Here is a 24,967-nt window from a genome sequence, read left to right as displayed (position 1 = left end):
TTCGTCTCAGGTTTTACTGTACAAAAATATTCTATTGAGTTTGCCTCAATTGTAAACAAAATCACAGGCTATGTTTTGGTCTGAATCAAAAGAGTTCAGAAAAATAATTATCTTTATAGTACAGAGACGAAGTCTACAATTTTTTTCCAATCTTGTTTAATGCATTATCACATAATAAAAATTCTATATAAATATATTATTAAGCAGCAAACTTTTAACTACTCAAGTTTCTTTTTTTTGCCATATTCTGCCCAAAAATAAGTACATTTTTGATACACAATTTTGTATTCAAATCAATTAAATAAATTTATCAGCAGTCAAAACAGTTACAAGTATTGAATTCCTAATTTTTAATTACAGTGAAAAAAAGATATTTTTACTTAAAGTTGGCTTTTTTCGAAGAACTGATTTGGGATGTATCAATATCAGAATTATATTCTGTTATGAGCCACTCACTGTCAATCATTCTTGAAAAATTGTAAAGAAACAGCATTTGAAACGTGTGATGCACTAAACAAGTGTAAACAAAATTTGCTCCTTTTCCAGCATAAACAAAAAACAATAAAACCTGACACTGAAACCAGTGCATACTTATTTTGCAATTCAATCTTTACTGGACTACTAGAGCCATCTATTAGAAAAAAGAGGAAAAGGCAGGACGAATCAGTGGATTGGTATAGAAAAATAAGCTGCATGAATGATGTACAGGCAAATCAGAGAAGTCTTTTTTACAGCACCCGAACAGTGTTTGGCAAAACTGTTAAGTGGTTAATTTCATGAGAATTATATTTATGGTTTTTTTTTAAGTACAAAGACTCCATTAATATTGTATTTATGTTTTATATCAAATGCAGGATAAGGTATACTATACTGGGCAGACTATAAAGAAACTAAAAGAAAATGATTAAGTGGGAATCGTACCTGCGCTGCAGCCTCAATCAGACCACAAATAGCATCTGACACATTATTAACTGATTTTCCAAACTCCTCATGTTCACTCTCTTTAGCATGATTTGCAATGCCTGTCATAGCATCTCCTAGATTCTGAATAAGAAAAAAGAGAGAAAATATTCAAGGTGTTGAATCTAACAAATACATGCATTTCAAAATCAAAAAATGAACAAACATTTTCCCTTCAAGTTTTTTTAATTTCTTAATTTTGGATTGCTGTTTTGGGTTTATGGATATCCATATAACCTAATTATCTATATTTTGTTATAGGCATTTTTTATTCAATAATTTTTTTTTAGCCACCTCATTGGGCAATCTGGCTATCACAGCATTTCTTTGTACTATATATCAGCATAAATTAAATCAAACAACCATACAAACAAGATTCATGATAAAAATTTGCTTAGATATTCAACCAGCTGGGAGAAGGGGGGGGGGGGGAGGAGCACTTATTTGCATTTGAACTCAAGGGTACCAAAAGAAAGAACACTTCAAATATCTGTTCAACAGAAATGGCTTCAAAATTGTATATTTTTTATCTATGATCACCAGTATAAATCATATGATTTTAATCACATGATTTTATTTGTTCTCCAACATGTATATGATGTACGAATAATGATAAAAAAATTATTTGCATAGTCGCATATTGTTTATGTTTCATATATAACTACTATAAATGTAAGAAAAATTTCAAAGTGAACATTCCAAACAATACACATGACTCTTTCAGGAATTGATTGCGTCAAAAAAAAAATTTTTCAGACATGTACAAAATTTTCATTTCAAACAGGAATTGGAACTTTTGCAAGCCAAGAAACCTTTGCCATCTTGAAGCAAATCATTGCCTTGCATCCCTTTGATCAAGAAGGTATGTTATGGGCAGGAGGAAGGATCCAACAATCAGATTTACCATTCCAAGCTAAACACCCCATAATTTTGCCCTTCGATCACAAAATCAGTACTGATTAAAAAAAGCTCACATCGTAAATCTTCACACTGAACTGATCTTATTGAATCATCATGTAATCAAGCAATTGCTCTGGATAGTGGGTGCCAAGAAACAGATTTGTAGCTTAATAAAAAATTGCTTAGTTTGCTGTAGGTTCTGAACAAGACTAATGACGAAATTGATGGGTGAATTTCCGAAAGCTCAAGTTATCATTAGCCGATCTTTCACAAATTGTGGTGTGGACTTTGATGGACTGGTGGAGGTGAAACTACAAACAAGTTGACGACATAGTTACTAAAGGTTATATTTCACTATTTATTTGCTTGGCAACAAAGGCCTTTTTCCTAAAATTAGTTGGAGACTTGATTGCGGATTAATTTATGTCAGCTCAAGCATATGAACTCACACCGTGGTGTTCCCTCAGACATTTATTGTGGTAACGCCACAAATTTTGTTTGAGCAAGACGAAAACTCGACGAAATTCAAAAATTGGCTTTCAAAACTGCCAAGTGTAAAGAAGTAATATACTTTTTAAACACAAATCAAACATTTCTTGGCATTTTATTCAACCGTCTTTTCCCCATTTCAGTGGAATATGGGAATCTGGAGACAAATCAATGAAATTCTACATCAAACGATCAATTGGTGCCTTTCATCTAATGTTTGAAGAACTATCCACACTTCTTTGCCAAATTGAAGCAATTCTTAATTCTTGTCCTTTAGTGGCACTCGATAATGATATTGACTCACTGTATGCACTAACACCATCTCATTTCTTGATAGGTCAAACCTCAAGTTCCATTCCAGATCATCCAGCTGACAAAGTACGTCTTTGAACACAATGGAAACTATTGAACAATACTCGAAACAGCTTCTGGAAAAGATGGCATTCAGAGTACTTGCATACTTTACAACAGAGAGGCAAGTGGAGAAGAACTAACCCAAATGTTGTTGTGAGAGATCTAGTTCTATTGAAAGAGCCCAACATGCCAGTTTCAAGCCAATAGGATGCATCATTGATGTCAAACCAGGAAAGGATGAATTGGTTTGAGTCATTACTATCAAAACATACAAAAGACATTTTTTATGAAGCATTTGCAAACTAGTGAAACTTCCTGTATAGTAACCAGTGAAAAATCATTTGTGCATTATGAACATTAATTTTTTTTCCTTGTTCCTCTGAATAATAATCTCTGATTATTAGAAGGGAGTATGGTAGGAGTTATGTTCGTGCACATATGCAAATATGTTCATTGTGCGCATGCATTAACACAAATGAAATATATATATGTTCTTCGGATGCAAAGTAATGTTGTTAATGTCTTTTGGTTTTCATACATGACAGTCATAACTTGCAAGCACGAATAAATATTGTTATGTTACTCGGATCATAGTCCTACTCATTACGACATAAAACAAAGTAACTAGCTGTTACCTTCGGCTTTGCTCATGTGGATTTTTTAATCTCAAAATTACTCAGTGATGATTCCCCCATATAACATTTGAACAATCATGACCTCCTAGGGGGATGAACTTTTAGAAATCATTGTCTTAGGGGGGGGGGTATCTACATTATAAAATGTACTACAGACTAAATTTCATATTTATGGCTTCAGTGATTTCAGCTCAGTGATGATTGCTCCATATAACCTTTGAACCCCCATTCAAAAATACAAATACAATGCCACAACAGGCAAAATGCCCAACGAGGTGGCTGATAAAAAGATGCCCATAAAAATATAGATGTCATATATTTCAAAAATACAGCAACCCAATTAAAAATGCAATTAATACAAATTATAAACTTGATTGAACTTTCAAAAATCCTTTTTCCAGTGACTCTACAGTACAATACAAAAGTATTGACCAAATTTCACTTTTATAGCTTCAGCGGTTTCGTCTCGGTGATGATGAGTCAGTCAGTCTAAGGACATGCTATTTTATATATATAGCTGTACAGTATTTATTTTCATGTGAATGATTTCTTGGGATTGATAAAAATTAAATTTTATAAATTTTTTAACAAGTGTTGAGCTCAGTCACCCAGAATTAAAATTATTAATTATTATACAAGTTTTTTTCTATATAGATTGTCATAAGAGAAGCGGGGTTCCTAAAATATAATGAGAGAAGCTTATCTCTTGCCTCCTGTATATAACAATGTGCAGGGGAAAAAAACTTGTGTTTCAATTTTAACTGCTGAAACAAAATTATTGTTCATTTGTTTCAAAAGTCGTCAATTGTTCATCAATCATCTAAAACAGTGCTTTTCAATCTATGGTTAGCAGAGAAAATGGTCTGCAGGCAGACTTGATAATTTAATTCTCATTGAATGAAAAATTATTTAACGGTTACAATATTGATATTAGTAATATTCATATGAGTTCAATTAAAAATATACCTTCAAACTTAGGTTCATTATACATCACTGGGGGAAATAGCAGCCGTAAATATGGGATATCACTAAATTTTTCCAAAACTTCTATTTATTGCCTTAAATGCCATTTTCTAATCACTTCTACAATTGCTAAAGGGTGGCGAACTAAAGGGCTGCCCCAAATCACAGTAAACAACGTATTTCTAGTATTTCTCTGAAAAAAGTATTCCAACGATCAGATGACCATATAAAATATGACATGCATAAACTGGGATCCTAATTAGGGTAAAATAGGGACATAACCAACCATCATAAAAAATGTTGCCGGAAGTAGGTACTAATTTTTATTGAAGTTGTTTAAAAACTGCGGAAAAAAAATTTGAGCTTGACAAATATGTGAAATGAATATATATTTTTTGCTATAATTATCATAATATAATACAGTGGTTTTTTTTTAAACGCTGTGCATTCATGACTTGAGAAAATTTACATATTTAAAGAAAGCCTCGTTGAAAAAAACGGGCCCAACGTATAAAAAAATTATAAGAACCAAAATTACAGGAATGTTCTATAATACAGGACACATGTGATGCATAAAATTGTTTCAGACATTTTAGTGGTCCTTAGGCTCAGAAAGGTTAAGAAACACTGATCTAAAAAGATTCAAGTCTGAAAAACGGAAATGAGATAGCGCCAAATTAGATTGGATTTGACTGTTGGTTCTTGACTTTTTTTTAGCTGTAACTCAAATCCAACGGCATTATTAACTTTACAAGCCATGGGTACATTTTGAATCTAAAAACGCCTATTAAATACCTAAACAAATGCCTATAAAAAAGTTTGTAAACACCTACAAACAAACAAAATGTTTGATTTCGACATTAGTGAAATCAGTGGAACATCAAGTTCATGGTATATGTATAAGAACCCCTAAAATAGATTAATGATCCCCAAAAAAAAAAAAAAAAAATTAAGCAGAAATTATACATTCGAGACCTATACAGTTTCCTCCTTTATTTTTTTAACACCTAAATTATAAATTATTCCATATACACAACACATAAAATACAAACTCATCTAGATTTCTGAACAGTTAAATGGTGTACAGGTCTGCTCTGTTAGTATGATTGAGAAAGTTGGACAAAAAATCAGAGGGTGCACTATTGTTCTGCCTAAAGAATAGAAGCATTAAGTGGGTGTTACACAAATGTCACTTCAGTCAAATCCCTACCACCCTTTATCAAATGTGATGGAGCAGAAGGGGGGGGGGGGAGGAGCATTTTCTAGCTGGGCACTTTTGGAAACATTTGTTGAAATGTTTTTTTTAAAGCAATTTCGTGAATCTTACATAATCCTCAGAGGGTTAAACAAGGTTTGAATGAAAATATTTCATGAAAAAAAGCTATGAATCATACCTTTGATTTTTCTGTTACAGAATCTAAGCATTCATAATATGTGAAGTCATTGATAGGTTCCACAGGATTATCAAGAAGAGGCTTCATGCTCTAAAAAAGAAAATTGGCATTTCTGTCATAATATTTTACAACAAAATCAAGTTTTTATGAACAAGCTAACAAGCTTTTAAAAATTCTAATTTTTAGAATTGTGACATGCAGATTTTATTCCCAGAGCAGATCTCAAAAAGCTTATACAGCTCCTATGTGTTATCTTTAATAGAATATTCAGCAATATAGGAAATATTGAAAGGATTGGGAGAAAACTGACACCCATTTCGTTCACAAAAATGTACGCACATGTGAAAATACATGATGGAAAAATTGCAAGGCGCTTCCTAGAAGAAAATGAGAAAATCTTAATGGCTATTTCAGGTTTAAGGGAAGCTGATCTTGACTCTGATACTCATTTGATGTGGAATGATTATGACAGTGACAAAAATTAAAGAGGAAATGTTCCAAATTTAAAATGCCAGGTTAAAAACTTTTTCATTCAAATAGCAAATTTCATTATTTAAAAAAACATTAAATGAAGTTGAAAATTCTTTTCCCTGGCTATGATTTTTTTTTACTTTTTTGTAAGGACCAGATTTCAATTACAGCAATTTCCTGTAATAAAAGAATATAATGTCTTATAGAGTCTTGAAAGTTAATTTTTAGCTCTGTCCAGTTTAAAGCTGTGCATATTCAAAATTTTCTGTTTTCAGCTGTCTTTTCCAAAACTTTTAAATTAATTTTTTGTGCATTGATGAGTTCTCAGTCAGTAAAACATTCAACTAATCCACTATTCAAATGAAGCAATATCCCCAAAAGTTGTTTTTTGTTTTCCCTCAATGGAATTCTAGAATAGCTAAGTGGAGGAGTAAGGCATTTTTATAGTGTGAAATCTGCCCCTCCCGACATCTTTTGCAAAATCAACTATATAAAAATATTGAGTACAGTCACTGCAAACAGAAAACTTCAAATTCCAAAATTAAAAAATAACTGCAGACCCTGACTCAACTCACCTTTAAAATACATTTTTCTCTAAACAATTTCTTTACGCAACTACAAATACTTGCCTACTAACCTGTATATTTCTTATGGCATTGTCACATTCTTTTTGACCGGGAGCAGCTGATGTACAGACATTAATTAAGTTGTTTATACTCTCTGTAACAGCCCTACAAAATACATTGAAATTGTAATAAAGCAATCATAAAACACGTGTTATTCAGAAATAAGCACTTTCATAAGAATCAACAATATAATGCTATAGCACAAACCTTAAATTAAGGCCAAAAAGACATCATCATTCCATATACAGTACCACATTGTTAAAAATTGAAGCATTTTCTCATATTAACCGTTATTCATTTTATCTTTGAAGGAATATAAAAATGGAAGAATAACTAAGTATTGGTTAATACATATGTTTTATATACTTCTAATAAATATTTTTTTAAACCATTGCTTGATATAAGCATTTTTTAGATTTTTTGTGGGTGAATGCTGAAAAAATCATAATGCCAGAAGAGAAATTCAAAACCAAACTCCTTATTTAATCACTTGAAAAAAATATATAAAATTGTAATACAATTAAATGCCAAACCAAGTATGGTTTTAAAAAGCTGGTATTAGATGTAATCTAATTTATTATGGACAATTGTTGCCAAGTCCCTTTTCATGAAAGAAATTAAACAAGTTATTGGGGAAAAAAATCTTGAGAAGCAAATTTGAAGAATTTCAATGCCTCAAATTATCCAGGACCTTAAATTTTCAAAAACTGCATTGCCAACATTCTACTAAACATGAAAACTCTCAATAGGACAAACAAAATCCATTTAATTGAGTTATCCTCTTACATGGATCTCACTTATAAAGATCTGAATGTATTAAACTAACCTTGCTGCAGCTGCAAGCTGATTCATAGAATTTGGAGCACCAGGGTCAGCTGCAACTGACTTTGCTGCAACTAGAAGTTTACTCGAGACCATTGACACATCCTTAAGGCTAACTACCATATTTCCTCGAACCTGCATGTCCTGGAAACGAAAAACATATAGAAAATATAAATATCAAAGTAATATACATCCAGGAAAGCATGTATTAAACAAGACTTCTGGAAAGAAATCTGGATTTTATATGGATAACCTGAACACAAAAGTACATGACTGCAGTAACTCTAAAATGAACTGCTATGTCTGACATGAGATGACGGCAGGTCCAAACATTACTGGATATTTCCCCTTTCATATTATCAAAGATAACCTTTGACCAATTCACTAAACTGCAGAAATAGGGTGTGGGTCACTGAATTTTTAGTGAAAGAAGTTTTGAAATTCACCAAAATTTGTTATAGTATTAATGGATGTTATATAATCTGTTGTTCAACAACACCCTATAATGATGCAACATGTTTGAACATGAAATGTCTAAAACTCATACAATTTCAATTAATCTTTAATAATTAGCAAAAAATTAAATTTGCCCAGGTATTTACTAAGCATTCTTTGAATGCAAAGGAATTAAAAAATTGTAACTTTTTGTTCCACAAGAAATACACAATGGGTGCAACAATAAGGAATAAAATATTGTATCGACCTGGTTGGTACGTAACTGAAATTTTGTAAGAGTAAGAAATTTAAAGAAGGTTAAATTAATAAAATAAAAAAAAAAAACACACACACACACACTATTTGGCATTCAAACATTTTTAAAATAAAGATTAAAATAAATATTTAAAAGGTGTTATCTTAATCCTAGTTGTAAAGTTGTAAAACTTACTCTGGTATGTCCGATCATATCCACTCCACTTTCAAGCAAGTCATCAAAAGCTTTCCCAAATTTCTTAGATGATGTTGCAAGATGGGAGGGTGAACCTTTGGAAGAAGTGACAACATCTGATGCAGCTGCATTTAGATTGGCTGCAGCATTATTCAAATTACTTTGCAACTCACTATATGGCTTGTCAGAGCATGGAAACTGAAAACAATATCATAAATGAAATATATATTAATACTAAATTTAGTAAAATTTCAAAGTTTGTTAGAGAACAAAATTTTAGGAAGCGGTCTTTCCTTCCACATATATGAGCGGCTAATTTTGATTTGTAGAGAAGTCATATTGAAACCAATCATCCATGCAATAAAAAAAATAATGGGAATAAGACAACCATAATTTTTATGGGCGGGTAATTTTCTCATTATTAGAATTAGCTTTTTTTTTGGTTGCTGTATTTTTGATATGTTTGACATCCATATTTTTTATGGCCATCTTTTTTCATTGGGCATTTTACCTGTTGTGGCATTTGTATGTGTCTATATGCATAAACTGAAAATTTTTAATTAATATCCAAATATCTTTTAACGCAAACGTCTTTTTTAGGGACCTGTGGTTGAAGCAAAATTTCAGCAAAGATATAATGGGAATGTCTTGAAGCTCCCATAGTTTAATTAAATGATGACCCAAGAGCTGGAGCTGATGTGCAGAGTACATTTCACATTCACAAAAAAAGTGAGTAGGTAGAGAGAGAAAGAGATACAGCTTTTCTTTTCTCAGACCAATATATAAAGGAAACAGATATTTGCTGGATATTATGCTGAGGTGAACTCTGAAAGAAAAGTCATCTAGTCTCTGCTAGTCCCAGAAGACCATTTCTTCCTTATATAAACAATCTCTGCAGGTCATTGCAAAATCAAACAAACTTAAGAAGCCCCTTAAGATAGCAGTGACAATATTTGACATTTTCTTTCTTTGCATAATTTCAATCTTTGCATAAACAAAGGACTCTTCAAATTTTGTTTACATTAAGCATTAGCTATCTCCTTCTGTTTAAAGCTAAAACAGTCACAACTTGGCTTTTTTGTCTCTTCAGCCGGGGTATACCACCTTCTGATTCTTAATAACCAATCATCCATATGTAAGAATCAATTCATAAGAAGCGCATTAAAAATTGAGGCCCGAATGCAATCACAATGTGATTGTTAAAGGTAATTCCTAAGGTCACGTGACGATGAACAAACTGGAAAATTTTCCTTTTAGGGAATTTCACCATTAATCAATCAGCCGCCCAGCTAAAAATTAACACTATGTTGTTGATAAGACGGGGAGAGGAAAAGAAATTTTAGAATGACGCTAGCCTGAAAAAATAGAGTTTATTTAAGGATGTAGGATCATCCTATTCTCTCATCTACTATGAGGCTGAAAGTTTTATTTTTATTCAGATTTCCTTACTGTTTTACGGACGGGACCACTTTTAGTCTTGTCCGTGAAGATTTGAGGAGTGTGACTGCTCCTCAAATCTCTCTGAACTCCAATCTTCCCTTACCAATAAAGTTATCAATTTAGAGGACCGTTGCCCATTGGAACAACTTGATTTTCTGAAACATCCCTGAAGAACCCCTTCCACCCTCGAATCCAAAATTATTCAATGCTGTTCTGATCACCTACACATAAATATTTTACCTAGTGAGATTGACAGCTGTCACAGAATAGGTTCCAAAAAGAACCAACGGATGTAGACTTTCCATAGTAAAATTTAATAAATTTAAACTCAAAAGCGAGATTCTAAAAAATGCCCCCAAACTCAAAAATAGCAATACTGACCCTTCTAACAATTTTGAAGAATTTTTACTTAAACGTGAAACAATACTACACAATCACACTAGATATATTAATTGTAAAAATAATAGCGCAGCTGAATCCTATCTATCTCAGAAGATTTCTCCTTCGATGCATGCAAACTTTGTGGTCAAATCTGGAGGACCAGTCAAAAATTCCCAGATGAAGGTATTAAAGTAAAACTTATTCACAATTTTGCACTTATCACAATAACACTAAATATATCCGGGATCCTAATGTTAATGACATTCTCCCCCTCACGCTTCCTCGAACCCTTCCTTGCCCCCTTTAGGATACTCCCCCCCAAAGAACCCCCTTCGTCCACTCAATCTCCAAATTAAAAAATATTTTTCAATTGGGAACTATTAACACTCACAGCCTAAAAAATAAAACAGATTATCTTGAATCATTCCTACTCATCTATTACACCTTCTATTATTATCTCCAGAGACTGGAATCTTCCTGGTTTTGACTGGAAAAATATGGAATCCCTGTCCAGCAATCACAGAATTAATAACAAAGTTTTTGATATCTTCCTTAAATTTAGCATGGTCCAATCCATCTTAAAACCCACAAAAACCATTTTTTACTCCAGCTCTACCTTAGACCTTATCGCTACCTCCTATCGAATTTCAATCCTTTCCACTTCCATCTTCGAGAGTTGCTCCGACCATAAAATTCCAGTCATTAACTTTTCTCTCCTCCATGCTATCCAATCTTACAAACTCGCCCCCAAACGTAATTTCAACAAGGCAAAAATTATCCACTTATGCAAAATATTCTTCGTTCTAACTTCAAATTGTTTCCTATCCATATCCTCTTCTAACAATATTCACACCCTTTGGACCTCTTTTAAAAGTATTATAGGCAAATGCTTATCTACAGTTACAATTAAAAAAGTTTGTTCTAATTATTTTCTTAATCCGTGGATCACCAGAGACATTATTCATCTAAAGAAGAAAAAATCTGCCATATCGCTTTCAAATATAAAACCAACAAATCCAATTCACTCAAATTCGTAATTTCAGCCTCTACCTGAGACCTCAGAAACATCATTTCCACCCAAAAGACCAAATACCTCCCTCATTCTCTACTCCATTACTTAAAAACTAACCCACACAATTCTGGAGTTACTTTAGACCTAAATCTGTTGGTCCCACTTCCCTCAGAAGTTCAAATAAACATACATCTTCACCTTCAGAGATGGCTGCCAAATTCAATTTAGCGTTCTGCTCGATTTTCACAATAGACCTCTCCCCTCCCCAATACCCATTTTTTGATTTTATCCACAACTCACCCCCAATATCTTTCTCCAAACAGGGTATTCTAAATCTACTAAAAAAACAAACTATTCTGTTGGCCCCGATGACATCCCAAATTCCATTGTTAAATTCTGTCTTGATGAAGTCTCCTACTATCTTCTAATCCTGTGCGTGTGTGTTCAATGTTTCACACTAAATACTGCTGTCCTCCCTAACGACGGGAAAATCAATAAAATTATTCCTATCCACAAATCGGGCCCCCTTTCCAATCCCCTTGACCTTAGGCTAATAGCAATCACCTCCTGCTGTAAAAATCTTCAAACATATTGTAGCAAAAGAAATCTGTATCCATTTGAGACTCCAACTTTTTTTCCCCCAACCAACACAGCTTTAGACAATCTCTCTCTACTACCTCTCAATTGGCCCTCTTCATCCACGACCTCTTGGGAGCCATTGATAAAAACCTATAAACCGATACTGTTTTCCTAGATTTCTCTAAAGCCTTTGATAAAGTTCCCCATGGTAAACTCTCCTTACACTCTCATACCTTGGCCTCAATGTACAGTTACTTAATTGGGTGGAGGTTTTCCCTAAAATATCATAAACAGTTTGTCTATTTTAATGATCATAACTCCCCATCTACCTCTGTAAAGTATGGGACCCCTCAAGGATCGGTCCTCTCCCCGTAACTTTTCGTAATTTAATGACCTGCCAGAATCTTTCATCTTTTTTTTTTTTTTCAAGCCGAGCACAACTCAGGTCTATCGCCATGGGCAATTTACTACCTAGTGAGTTGTGCCGGAAGTGTAAGTATGTGTACCTAACAGTCTGAGTGCATATCTAGTATTGTGTATGATTTTTTAGTGCTGCCATCTATATCTCAGAAGTGAAGTGAGTGAAGTGTAATGACTGAATATTTATACTGTTTGTAGGCTGAAGTTGGTTCTCTGTGGCCTCTCTGTGGCGAGACTTTTTAACGGGGAGATAGGCTCACATTTGCGCCTTGAAGTTGGAAACCACAGAAAACCAACTTCAGCCGACCACCACTGTGGTGACGGTGGAGATCGAACCCGGGTCCCCGCAATGCGAGTCCATCACTATGACCACTCGACCACCACAGAGGCAGAATCTTTCAACTGCATCACTAGATTAGTTGCTGATAACTGTAATTTACCGTATCATTCACCATGAATATGATCAAGAACTTCTCCAACATAACTTGGCTTCCATCGCCAGCTGGTGTTCTTTATGGCAAATGCCAATCAATATCAAAAACGGTTCACATGAAAGTTACCCGTAAATTACTTCCTCTTGAATATTCGTACTCATAATAATTTAACATTATCCCAAGTTTCTCAAATCGAATACCTCGATGTCAGAATCTCAGCCAACCTATGTTGGAACAAACATGTTGACCAGGTTTATCAAAAGTGTCTAAACAAACTTTTATTCCGCTGCAACCTTACACTCCACTTGGGATATCAGACAACTCTGTTACCAAACTTATATCTCTTCCGTTCTTTCCTACACCTCCAGTGATATAGACAAAACTTGAATCAATCCAAAATAAATCCACCTGATTTGCTCACAACTGCTGGTCATCTTTCGTTTTCATGTACGAACTTAGACTAACTTCATCTCCTCCCTCACTACTCTTCATCTCATTTCTCGATTAACATAGTAAAATTTTCCATGGTCAATTCAACATAGATACTTCTGGTATCTTAGCCAAACCATCCTACATCTCTAGAAGACTCAACCATTCCCTTAAAATAAAACCTATTTTTGCTTACACTGACTGTTTTAAATACAGCTTCTTTCCTCATACCATTGGTAAATTGAACAAACGCCCAAGCTCTATTGTCGAATCCCTCACTATAACTAGTTTTTTGTCCAATATCAAACAATATCTTTGTCACTTTCAATCGCATCCTCTTGCATAGACCAACACTATTGTATAAATAAATAAATCAGTCGGTTTGGTTGTCCTTCAACAGAGACCACAGATCGTGGTACTCAATTTGAATCTCATCTCTTCCAGCAGCTCACAGCACTACTAGGAACAGATCGTATAGGAACCACTGCATACCACCATCCAATTGCTAATGGTCTGGTCGAGCGATTTAATCCCACCCTAAAAAATGCCATCATTGCTTACAACAATACCAAATGGATGGAATAGCTACCTATAGTCCTCCTGGGTCTACGATCCGCTTTCAAGGAGGATCTTCAAGCTACCTGTGCAGAACTGGTCTATGGAACCACTCTTCAATTACCATCTGACCTACTTTTCGACAAGGTGTCCAAATCTGTGCCAGACGTTACCTATGCATCGAAGCTGTCTTCGCTTATGAGAAATTTATCACCTATTTCTCCATCTCATAAGAATACATTCAAGATTTATGTTCATCCTTCCTTAAAATTTTGTTCTCATGTGTTCTTACGCATAGACAAAGTTTGAACTGCATTAAGTGCACCCTACACTGGACCATATCCTGAAGTGCAAAGGACCGACATAGTTTTTGTAATCAAAGTAAATGGTAAATCCATCTCAGTGTCTATTGACAGAATCAAACTTGCTTTCACAATGGATGACAGAGAACCACCTGCAGTCACCGAACTACCAAATGACATTGGTTCTAAAAAAGACTAAAATTCCAGTCTCAACCACAGAAAAAAACAGTAACAACTCGTTATGGACAAAGAGTTCATTTTAAAGCATTATTTGTTTCTTATTTTTGATTGGATATGTTTTTACACCCATTTACATTCTTGTATTATGTCTTCACATTTTTTTGCACGTGTTTATTTACATTATTTTTTCAAATTCTTGCAAATGTGTTTACATCGTATACATTCATATTTTTCATTCGTCTTCTGTAATGTTGGCTTCTTTTACGTGCATTGAAGTTTGTGGAAAGAAACAAATGTAGCAGCATTTTAATAATGACTTTTGTATGCGTGTACATTATATTTTGGCCGATTAGAGCTTCTCGCAGATTTTGTGCAAAAAATTCAATTTACTCTCAATGTTTAAACCAGTGTTCCCCAAAGTGGGCAATATCACCTTCTGGTGGGTGATGGAATGGTCCGGGAGGGAGGGGGGGGGGGGTTGGAGCTATAGGATTCTATCGGTTCACCTGAGTTGGGGGCGATGAGAGAAAAAAAATTCCAAGGAAGGGGGCGATGGAACAAAATGTTTGGGAAAATATGGTTTAAATTAAGAAAAACTGAAAATCTACAAGTTCCCATAATATAAAAAATAAACTCTTTACGACCCATCAATCACGATATTTATGGATTGAAAATTGGTAAATGTGATAAATGCAGCAAAATTTTTATCAAACTTTATAGAGATGATCCGATATTTTATCACTATTACCAACATATATGTGCTGCATATAGACTCCAATGCTGTTTTCAACTCTCCCACATAACCTTTCGGTGACTTAAAAAGTTGGATGAATTCCTTATTCGGCAATACAAAATGCACCTGCAAATACTTTTCTAGTTTTCAGAATATGGATCATAAATACAAATCATAAAAAAAACTTCTATTAAAGAAAGAATTTATGTCACCTCTCGTATGGAAGAAAAAAAAGTTTACTAAGAATCGAGGTAAGAAGTGGGGTCACTCAATTCTTAACTACGGAAGGAAAACAATCCTTAGTTAAGAATGTGGTAGCTAAATTCCCTCTCAATTTTTAACTAAAGATCAAATCCATAGTTAAGGATCAGAAGGTTTTTCCCAAATGAATCAAGAACGGTATTTCTAACCGAAGTAAAAATTTATCACACACACACATCCCTCCAAGATACTTGACACTAAGTAAGCGTTAAATTTATGTATTCTGTAAACACATAGATCTCAAATACAGACAAGACTTTGTTATAACACAACATTCTTTTACACTCAGAAATAAAAACCAATAAAAATTAAATTTTTTTTTAAGTAATCTATTATTCTAATCTAAGGAAGTTAATGTATATGCATCTCTAAAACTTCAGTTTTTAGAGATTGTAACGATTGCTATAAGTGAGCAATAGGCAGCAGCTACACAATTTATTTATTTATAGACTCTCACAACAGGCAGATGCCCAATTACAGTGGAGTGAAATTGTGAAACTTTAAGAAAATAAAAACATGGAATCTATCAAAACTTTATGTATATTGAGCATAGTTTTGTAGTGACACTATTTAGAATATGCAAATAGCATAAAATGGGTATTGCAAACCATGAAAGAGTTAAAGTGGTCCATAAGTAAAAAATGTGTCACATCCCTCATATGAAGCATGCTGCTTTTTACATGACAATACAAGACCTCACACTGTTGCTGCAACAACAAAAAATGCCATATAAGCTGCACCGAAATATATCGGAATATCCTCCCTACAATAAAGACTTTTCAAACTTGACTATGATTTTCTTTGGTCATCTATGCATATAAAATTGATTTTGTGTGTCTGTTTTCTATACGAATCTACAATTTTAGATCTATCGTCACCAAATTTTGCATATATATATACATACCAAATAGAACCCAACTTGAATGATAGACTACTTTAAGAGTTTGTCAGAATTGAGCAAATGCCCGAAATGGGCAAAAAACTGTCGGGCAACAATGGTTCCTGGCCTCAACAATCACTTTTGGAATGTTTATTTGTTCTCTTTACAATGATTTGCCACTTTAATGTTGCCAGTATATGTATAATAGTTTATTCCTTTATAATGGTTTTTTCACTTTTTTCAATCCTCTCAGTAATAAGGCTTTTTGAATTGATGTCATATTCATCATCAGCATCACTTTGAGGGTCAGGCAAAGGATGATCCCCATACAAATCAGTGTTAAAATTGCAGATTTTACAGTAGAAATGCGAACATTTTGTGGGGTTTCCACCACATCAATAATTAAAAAAACTGAATTGAATTCTTGATTTTTGAAATATTGAGTTCATTTAGAGATACGAAGCTCAGAAAATTAAATACAAAATAATCAGCTGGAGCTACTTTTGAGTTGGATATCCATGCAATAACATTGATTTCAACATTTTAGTTATATCTTCTCAAGCATGAAAATTAATATCTCCATATTGTTTTTTAATATTCAACGGCATAAATTCATATAGTTTAGGATGTTTTAAAATTAATTATGAGCTCATAAAGTACATTTAAGAAATTCCATAGCTTTAATTAAGCATTTTTTGAAGCATAAAAAAATATAAACAATATATATAATAATAAAAAATCGAACTATCTAGCACCCATCAAAAAAGGGGGGGGGGAGAATAATCCCTTTTTATGTTTCTTTAATCTAGATTTGTTTCTCTCATGAGTCACACAGTAAGTCACCATATTGGTTAACTTGGACATGGTTTCTATGCCCCTCAAAGAAAGAGGGAGATATAACATGATCCAAAAAGCCTCATTGAAGAAAACCCAGGCAGTGCCAGGTATTATGGCTGGTCTAAAATAATTCTATATATAAAAAAAAAATATTTTCAACTGAAGGAGAGATAGAACACAATGAGCAATCCATTTTGCACAAGCTTTACTTCTTTCTTTGACTGTGGGACAGAAAGAAGCAGCTGATGCATTGGAAAAAGCACAAAGATGTAAATGGCAGGAAAAAATAAGAGGTGAATATGTTTTTTATGTAGGAAAAATATAAGAGGTATATAAGTTTTTTGATTTCTGAGTTACAGAGGAAGTTTATATTTGGTCTTTTCTCATAAATTCAGACAAAGTTGAGACAGCAGAATAAGATAAAATCTATAAATAAACTAAAAGAGGACCAGGCATGCACATGCTACAACTGCATGATTGGCACAAATATATAAGTCAATAAAACTGATAATAAAAACAATTTATCAGAACTAAGAGAAAGAATTTCTTCATACTCACATCTTGCATATTCAGAATCAGGCTAGCATTCGTAATGTTTTTGATAGCATCATCCACATCTTTTTGCCCAGGTAAACAGTTGACACAGTTATTTAATGCAGTGGAAACTGATTTAGCAACCTGAAAACATTTTTTTAGAAAATCAGTCATCACAAAACACATGATCTTGAAATAAATTAGAAAAACTTTGGTTATATAATAAATAAAAATTAGAAAATAAGTACTTCAATGTCAGTTAACTGCAGTTATTTTAAATGACACATTGATATACTAAAATACATGTATAGCTCAACTGTAGTTCTTGATCAGACAAATAAACGCTTGAACAGACTAAACGCATAAGTTCTATTCATGTCTTTTCGTTTGCTAACAGTCAAACAAATAGCAAAGTAGACATATTAAAGTCTTAGTTAATTGCTAGAATAATACTTGCATCCTGATCTCAAAAATCACTGGAGCTATAGTTATAACAAATGAGTAAAACCAGATACAGTGAAATCTATGATAGGGACTTCACATTACTTGATAAAGTGAAAGTCTATAGAAAATGATTATTTCTACTTGAAAGACTAAATAGACTAAATTCTATTTGAAGTGATTTACAGAGGGTGTGTGATTGCCATTGAAATTGAGTATCAGATCTGTGCTGTAGTATTAAAAAAATTAATAACATTTTAAGCATTCACATTTTGAAAGGTTTTTGAATGCATCAGTTTTGAAAACCGTGCAGATATTGGCGCACACCAATTTAGGAGTTCTTCAAAGGAACCATACATGCTCCTGAGGTGCATGTATGGTTTAGTAGTAGTGCACACACAGAAGTTGATGGTATCTATGGATACATTTGTGCGTTAAGAAATATCCAAAAAATTATGTCCTCATTAATATGAATATACCGCTTCAGGTTTGCATCAAGTCTCATACAGTATAGAGGAGAAAAAGCCGTCCAAATCCAAACTTAGAGGACATTTCGAGAACACATGGCAAACTTTATCTTATCTTTTAAAATTTCATTTTCTATTTCCCAGATCAGCATTCCTAACATATCTATAGAGAAAGAGTCCTCGATTATCAGAAAAAGATTTTTTTGAACACTTTATCCAGTTGTTCTAAATTTGTAATTTTCATCACCACTAAAATTGTTTCCACTATGAATAATTAAAGAATACTCCTTGAGAAAAATAATAGTTTGTTGTGACCCTGAAGATCATCTGAAGAGGTGGCCATGACATGGAGACAGTTTTAGCATAGTTAGGTAGCTTTAGGGACTATGAAACCTGCTGATATTTCCAAGAAAAATAGATGTGAAGGAACGTTGGCCACTGAAAAGTGGTGACTGCCTATGGAGATTACTCTGTATTTGATAGATTATGATACTGGCAAATAAAAAAAAGTATGCCTATAATATTTAGCCTTATATAAGTTGGAAGTTCCATATTCAAGCTTTTTACCGCTGCATCAAGACATTTAATTCTCATCTGAAATCCGGTCAGTCCCATATACAGCAAAACCTTCCAACAATGGGCATTAACGGGACCGGGAAAACGTGACAGCTATTGTAAGGTGGCCGTTATTGGGATTTTTTTTCTAAAAAAAAAAAAAAAAACTTCTAAAACTTGCAATCTATATAACATGAAATAATAATCCGTTCTGTAATCGATTATGATAATTCCACAATTGATTATATTAGAATACAGCATATGATTATATTAATACTGTAATATTATAATAATTGACTAATCGACAAGGCCACAACTAGAGGGGGAGGGATCAGGAGATACCCTGGGTGCTAGACCAGAAGGGTGCACAAATTTCACTCTTTAAACTCTCCAACATTATGAGGTGGCACCAAAATGTGTGCTTGCCCCCGTCTGACCAAGCATCTAGTTGCCGTCCTGTTAATCAATCTATAGGGTTATTTTGGCATCCTAAAATTTAGGTTTGTAGTGCTGAGATAGAACACAACAGAAATAATTTGACGAGTAAAACTGATATAAAAAAGTGATGGTGGTCTTGTTCCGCCAGTAACCTCCAAATAGTTCTTTCTTGCCACAAACGATAAATTAGTACATGCTGAACCTACGATGTGTGGGCCAAACATGGCCCTCAGAATCATCTGATGTGACCAGTGATCTCAAACCCAATTTTGTAAGAATGAACTAAAGTGGCACATTTGCAAATCAGTTAAGTGACCCGCTGCATAACTATAGATCACTTTTTAGTGAAGGAAGTGACCCTCTCCCTCTCCACTGCCTTCAATATGCCCATCTAGCATTTGTATCCAGGAAAAAAAAACATACATAATTCCCACCCATAAAGTTCGGAAGAGGTGGGGGGAGAACTTCCCCCTTGAAAATCAGCCTGAAAATTACTTTTCTCGTAGCAATATGCATATTTTTTTCTGATTTCATGTTGAAAGTAGCCGTTGTTCAGAGGTTTCCTATAATGTTAAGTCTATGGGATGCATTCAGTTCCAACAAAATGTGGCTGTTGTTCGAGGAGGTTTTATTATAACAATCATTGAAAATTAATTACACCAAACTATGTCTTACTTGCGCTAATCGTTGCTGAATGTTAGGATTACTTGGGTTGCTCATTGCTTTTCTTGACTCTTGTATTAAAAGTGACGATTTATCTAAGACATCTCTTGCATGGTCAATAATTTTTGCTTGAAGATATTGGTCATCACTTGTGGCAGCAACACCCCGAACAGCTTTGGTCATGATTTTGAGGGCATTTCCAGTGTCTCGAGCAGCAGTACCAGTATAGTTTTCATTACCCTAAAAAGATAAGCAAAAGACTAGTTAAACTTATTTTTTTTTCACTATAGTCAGGATAAAATCAGTAGAATCAAAGCGACTAGATTTCACAAGTTATGATTTTTAAAATTAACTTTTAAAAATTGTATTACAGCAAAAACAAGTAAAGCATAGCAAAATCTGTTCAGACAAAATACCTTTGGTAACAAAAGTCTATAGCTAGAATAAAATAATTGAATTATTACCTGAGATGCAGCAGTTAATAGTTGAGCCATACTTGAGCCAACTACTTTGGAAACAGCACCAAGGCATAAAGCAGAATTTTCCAGCTACAAGAAAACAAAAAAACTTGAAGTAGCTTGATTAATGAAGAAAATATTAAATGTACAGGGTTATTCAAAATGGTGTACAGTATTTCGAAAGACACTAATAAATTCATTTTTAAACAGTTACGTACCAGAAGCTTTAAAAGGAAGGACAACTCAAATATTTTTTTATATTATTCCCATATGAATATATATTCCCAGCGGCCTGTATTGAGTATGGAATGTATGGTGGTGCTGCGATCACTAGAATGAAAAATTTCATCTCAGAAAGAGAAGTCGTTTTGCTACTTGCAGTATGCGAAATCAGCATCCGTAATTTTGGTCCAACGTGCGTTTTGTAAACGATTTGGAAAAGATAGTCCAACTAACAAAAGCATTCGAAAGTGGTATCACCAATTTGAAGAAACAGTCTGTCTTTGTAAAGGCAAAGCCACAGGAAGACCACGTGTTAATAGCGAGAACGTGGAAAAGATAAAAGCAACGTTCCTATGCAGCCCAAAGAAATCAACTAACAAAGCGAGTTATGAACTGGGACTTCCACAAACAATGGTGTGGCACGTTTTGAGAAAATGATTGTAAATGAAACCTTAAAGATTGCAGATGACTGAAGCTTTATTTCCTAGAGACAAGGACCAACGAATGGAGTTTTGCCTGAACATGCAGGACAAATGTGAGAAAATGACAATTGGTTTTTTCCCCACCTCGTATTCAGTGACGAGGCAACATTCCATATCAGCGGGAAAGTTAACTGGCACATTGTGCGAATCTGGGGAACAGAAATCTCCCGCTGTATCATGGAGCATGAATGAGATTCGGCTAAAGTGAATGTGTTTTGTGCAATTTCGGAGACCAAATTGTATGGGTCGTTCTTTTTCCGTGGAAAAGACAGTGAATGGCAACACATATCTTGATATGTTACAGATCTGGCTTTTCCCGGAATTGCAGGAAAACTCTAATAATTTTGTCTTTCAGAAGGATGGTGCGCCTCCACACTGGAGGTGTGTGAATTACTCGACAATGTAATTCCTAATTGTTGGATTGGCTGCGCTGGAAGGAACGACAAAGTGATGTTTCCTTTGGCCCCCAGGTCACCGGACATTACCGCACGCAAAACGTACATGCCACCACTGCCATGCAACTTGGAGGATCTACAAACACGCATATGTAATGTTCTGAACTTAGTAACACCAGATATGCTGAAACAAGTGTGGGAAGAAATGGATTATCGTCTGGACATTGTTCGTGTGACTCAAGGAAGTCATATCAAACACTTATGTCATAAAATAAAAATATTTGAGAGTCATTCTTCCTTTTAAACCCATTCTGGTATGTATCTGCTTCAAAATGAATTTATTAGCCTGAGACACTGCCTCAGTTGTTTACTGTATATTGAGCATTAATATTTAAAACAAAAGGTTTTTCTTTTTGACATCAAAAACATAAGTTGTGTTTTTATATAATAAATAAATATATGAACTAAGAATAAAACAGAAGTTGGTTATATAACTAATAAAACAGAATTACCGTTTCTCCAGGAAGTGGCTTCAATGTCATATTTTCTGCAGCTTTTCTAAAAGCAACAAGTTCATTGTCTAAACTCTTAATCAGGTCCAAGGTATTTTCCAATTCTAGACTTCCGCATGCTTCTTTGGCCTATTTAAGGAAAAATAATTTATTATTAAACAGGAAACAAATGGTGTGTATCAATATGGCGAAATGGTGTATTATAATATAAATTCATTAAAAATATATGCATAAAATGGAGAAGTGAACAGTGTTTTCTCTCACCTTTTGCAAAGCTGATCTAAGATCTGCAACAGCATCTGACATTTGTTTTACTGCATTGCTTAGTTGAAGAGCAGAAGATTGATCTGATACAGTTGGAAGTGCAGCTTTAGAGGAGCTTATCATTTTGTTACATGACTACAGAAGTAAAAAAGAACAAATTTCCAACCTCAGTAATAAATATATAGACTAAGTGATACAAAAAAAAGCAACACATTTCATATTTAAATAACTTAGGTTCTTAATTAATAATTAAACAGTTTTACATTTATTGTTTACAATTTCAAAAATTTTATAATTATTAATTTTACGACAATTGAAAAATATACTTTTTACAGACAATAAACAATCAGGTGCAATATAAAAAAAGGCAATTACAAAACAATATTTGAAAAAACATTTTGCATGAATAATGCTAATAATGCTAGATTACAAAGAAGTTAGTTACATAAGCCCATGAGAATCATACTCTATTTTTAGAAGAGAAAAACAATTTTATTTCTTAAAAAATACATTCATATTGTATTTAAAATCTGGATAAAAAACGAAATTTCACTGCGGTCAAAATGACAGCTTGGCACTTCTAGTGTAAACCGTCAATCAACCTGAAACGCATAACAAAAAATTTAGAGTGATTAAAGTTAACAAATATTTCTTACTGGTAACATCTGTTCACAAGCATTGATGAGAGTAAGTTGAGCAGGTGGATGGTCAATGTTTGCCATGGTGCCTTTGACTCCTTGCACAACCTTTGGAATAGTTTCAGCAACCTCCTAAAAAAAAAAAAATAGCCTAATGTAAAACCACAGCATTTAATTTTCTTAATATTGTACTCAAAATTCCATATCAATTCCAAATAACAATAATTAAATTAAAAAAAATATGTTTACAAAAGAAATTACATTGTGTTTAGGTTCTTTTTCTTTCTAGTTTTTTTGAATATTGTGAGGGGCATTTGAAAGTTTTAACAATATAACAAATATCACATGGGAAAGTTTTTAACATACTTAATGACTGACTGATATAAGAAGTATTTAGGCTAGTATGCAGGTATGCTTTGTGAGGATATGGAAACTATTCTATCTCTACATTGCTTAATTGAAGAATTTTCTCAGGCCAAGTGAAACCGGGGGGGGGGGGGTGGAAACATTAAGCTTAATAGAACCAAAAATGAAATCATGATTTTCAATAATTTCAAGCAACGCAGAAAACATACGAATGCATAGAAAATTATGAAAATTATATGAAAGATCTTTGATGACATTACACTCTCTAGAGCAACAGCTGAAACTGGTGTCATAAATTTCAATATGAATGGCATTGTCTAAGAAAGTAAAAAATTAATAAGCAAGAAAACCTGCTGGGGATATAGTGCTTATCTTTTCCTTTCAAACAGAGTGCGACTCTGGCCTGTTGTCATGAGCAATTTATTACTGAAATGGAAATGAGCATGTGTCAGTCTCAGTACGTATCTTCTAGTATTGTGTATATGAATTTTTTTTAAGTGCTGCCATTTATTTTTCACACTATGAGTGAAGTGTAAAGATAGAATTATTTGTACCATAATAAAAAAAACTTTGTTGCTTTCCAGTGGCGGATTACCGCACAGGCGCATGAGGCGCGCGCCTGGGGCCTCGGCAGAGCGGGGGGCCTCCAAATAGTTGTGTGCTTCATCCTACATATGAATTTACATGCGCATCAACAAATCTCTTGAACTAAGTACAGTATCTGCTCTACCTTTTTTTTTTTTAACCGTAATTTTTTTTTTTTTAATGTATACTGTACGTATAAGAGTTATGGAAGAAAAACGGGAACTGAAAGAAAAGAACAATTTACAAGACGCAGCTCTCAAGGGCCAGTTCTTCCCCGACAAAGAAAGAAGAGACATTGTAAAGCGATCATTCAGGGAGGGTCATTTTCAAACAGTATTTCCCTAAGGGCACAAGCAGGAGGAGGGGTGAGAACAGCAGGTCCTAATGTCTGTCCGAAATGAAAATTGGAGTGAAGGCATAAACAGATGTCTCATTCCACAGTATTAAATGCTTTTATAGGCGCCAATAATACGACAGCTTTGGTGTAAGCTTTTGTATACAGTATAATGGATGACAAGATGGCTATCGGCAAGCGGCGACATCGACAGGAAGAGACACTCGTACTAATTAAAATGAATGTAGTAGAGCTCTTATTGTGATTTTGTCTCCCACTTGTTTGAATGAAATACTATAAGCTGGTTCAAACAACATATACATTTGCAATCTATGACTGGAACCATACGACCATATGACAAAAAAAAAGTGGGGTTTGAAATGAATGCTGAATGACATGCATTCTGAATCACGTGATTTTTCTGTTTCTCTTTTAACACTCCCTCCCCGGCTGAAAAAAATCAAGGGGGTTTCTTTTCCTTCTTTCTAAAAAAAAGAGCTACATTTTTGGATTGGTCAAGGAGGCTTGGGTAGACAACATCTTTGTGTCAGACCGAAAAGTGTTTATTGTTAATGTAATTGTAATGTGTGTTATTGTAATGAAAAAAATTTCCATGCCGATCCTCAAGATTTCCTTTAGGATATAGATTGCAGAGTCTTCAAAAATAACG

The 24,967-nt window shown here is 33.9% G+C and overlaps 1 protein-coding gene across 3 annotated transcripts in view; it reads right to left on the bottom strand.

The window, feature by feature from the left end:
* Positions 1-24,967, bottom strand: part of rhea (Talin_middle and talin-RS domain-containing protein rhea) — a 184,581-nt gene that overhangs the window by 47,751 nt on the left and 111,863 nt on the right. For all 3 annotated transcript variants that reach the window (XM_089236565.1, XM_089236567.1, XM_089236566.1), the window contains exons 27-37: positions 23,031-23,144; positions 22,375-22,509; positions 22,111-22,239; positions 20,506-20,589; positions 20,054-20,281; positions 17,502-17,621; positions 8,501-8,698; positions 7,619-7,758; positions 6,804-6,897; positions 5,696-5,785; positions 922-1,044 (exon numbers count right to left, since the gene is read on the bottom strand). In XM_089236565.1, the coding sequence (XP_089092691.1) occupies positions 922-1,044; positions 5,696-5,785; positions 6,804-6,897; positions 7,619-7,758; positions 8,501-8,698; positions 17,502-17,621; positions 20,054-20,281; positions 20,506-20,589; positions 22,111-22,239; positions 22,375-22,509; positions 23,031-23,144 (1,455 nt within the window). The remainder of the gene's footprint in view (positions 1-921; positions 1,045-5,695; positions 5,786-6,803; positions 6,898-7,618; positions 7,759-8,500; positions 8,699-17,501; positions 17,622-20,053; positions 20,282-20,505; positions 20,590-22,110; positions 22,240-22,374; positions 22,510-23,030; positions 23,145-24,967) is intronic.

Source organism: Pholcus phalangioides, unplaced genomic scaffold (assembly GCF_987345545.1).
Source record: "Pholcus phalangioides strain wild (caught in Gottingen) unplaced genomic scaffold, Ppha-v1.0 ptg000009l_1, whole genome shotgun sequence".
In the NCBI taxonomy this organism is placed as follows: domain Eukaryota; kingdom Metazoa; phylum Arthropoda; class Arachnida; order Araneae; family Pholcidae; genus Pholcus; species Pholcus phalangioides.
Note: the sequence above shows the minus strand (reverse complement) of the source record. Positions and strands in the feature narration are given on the sequence as shown.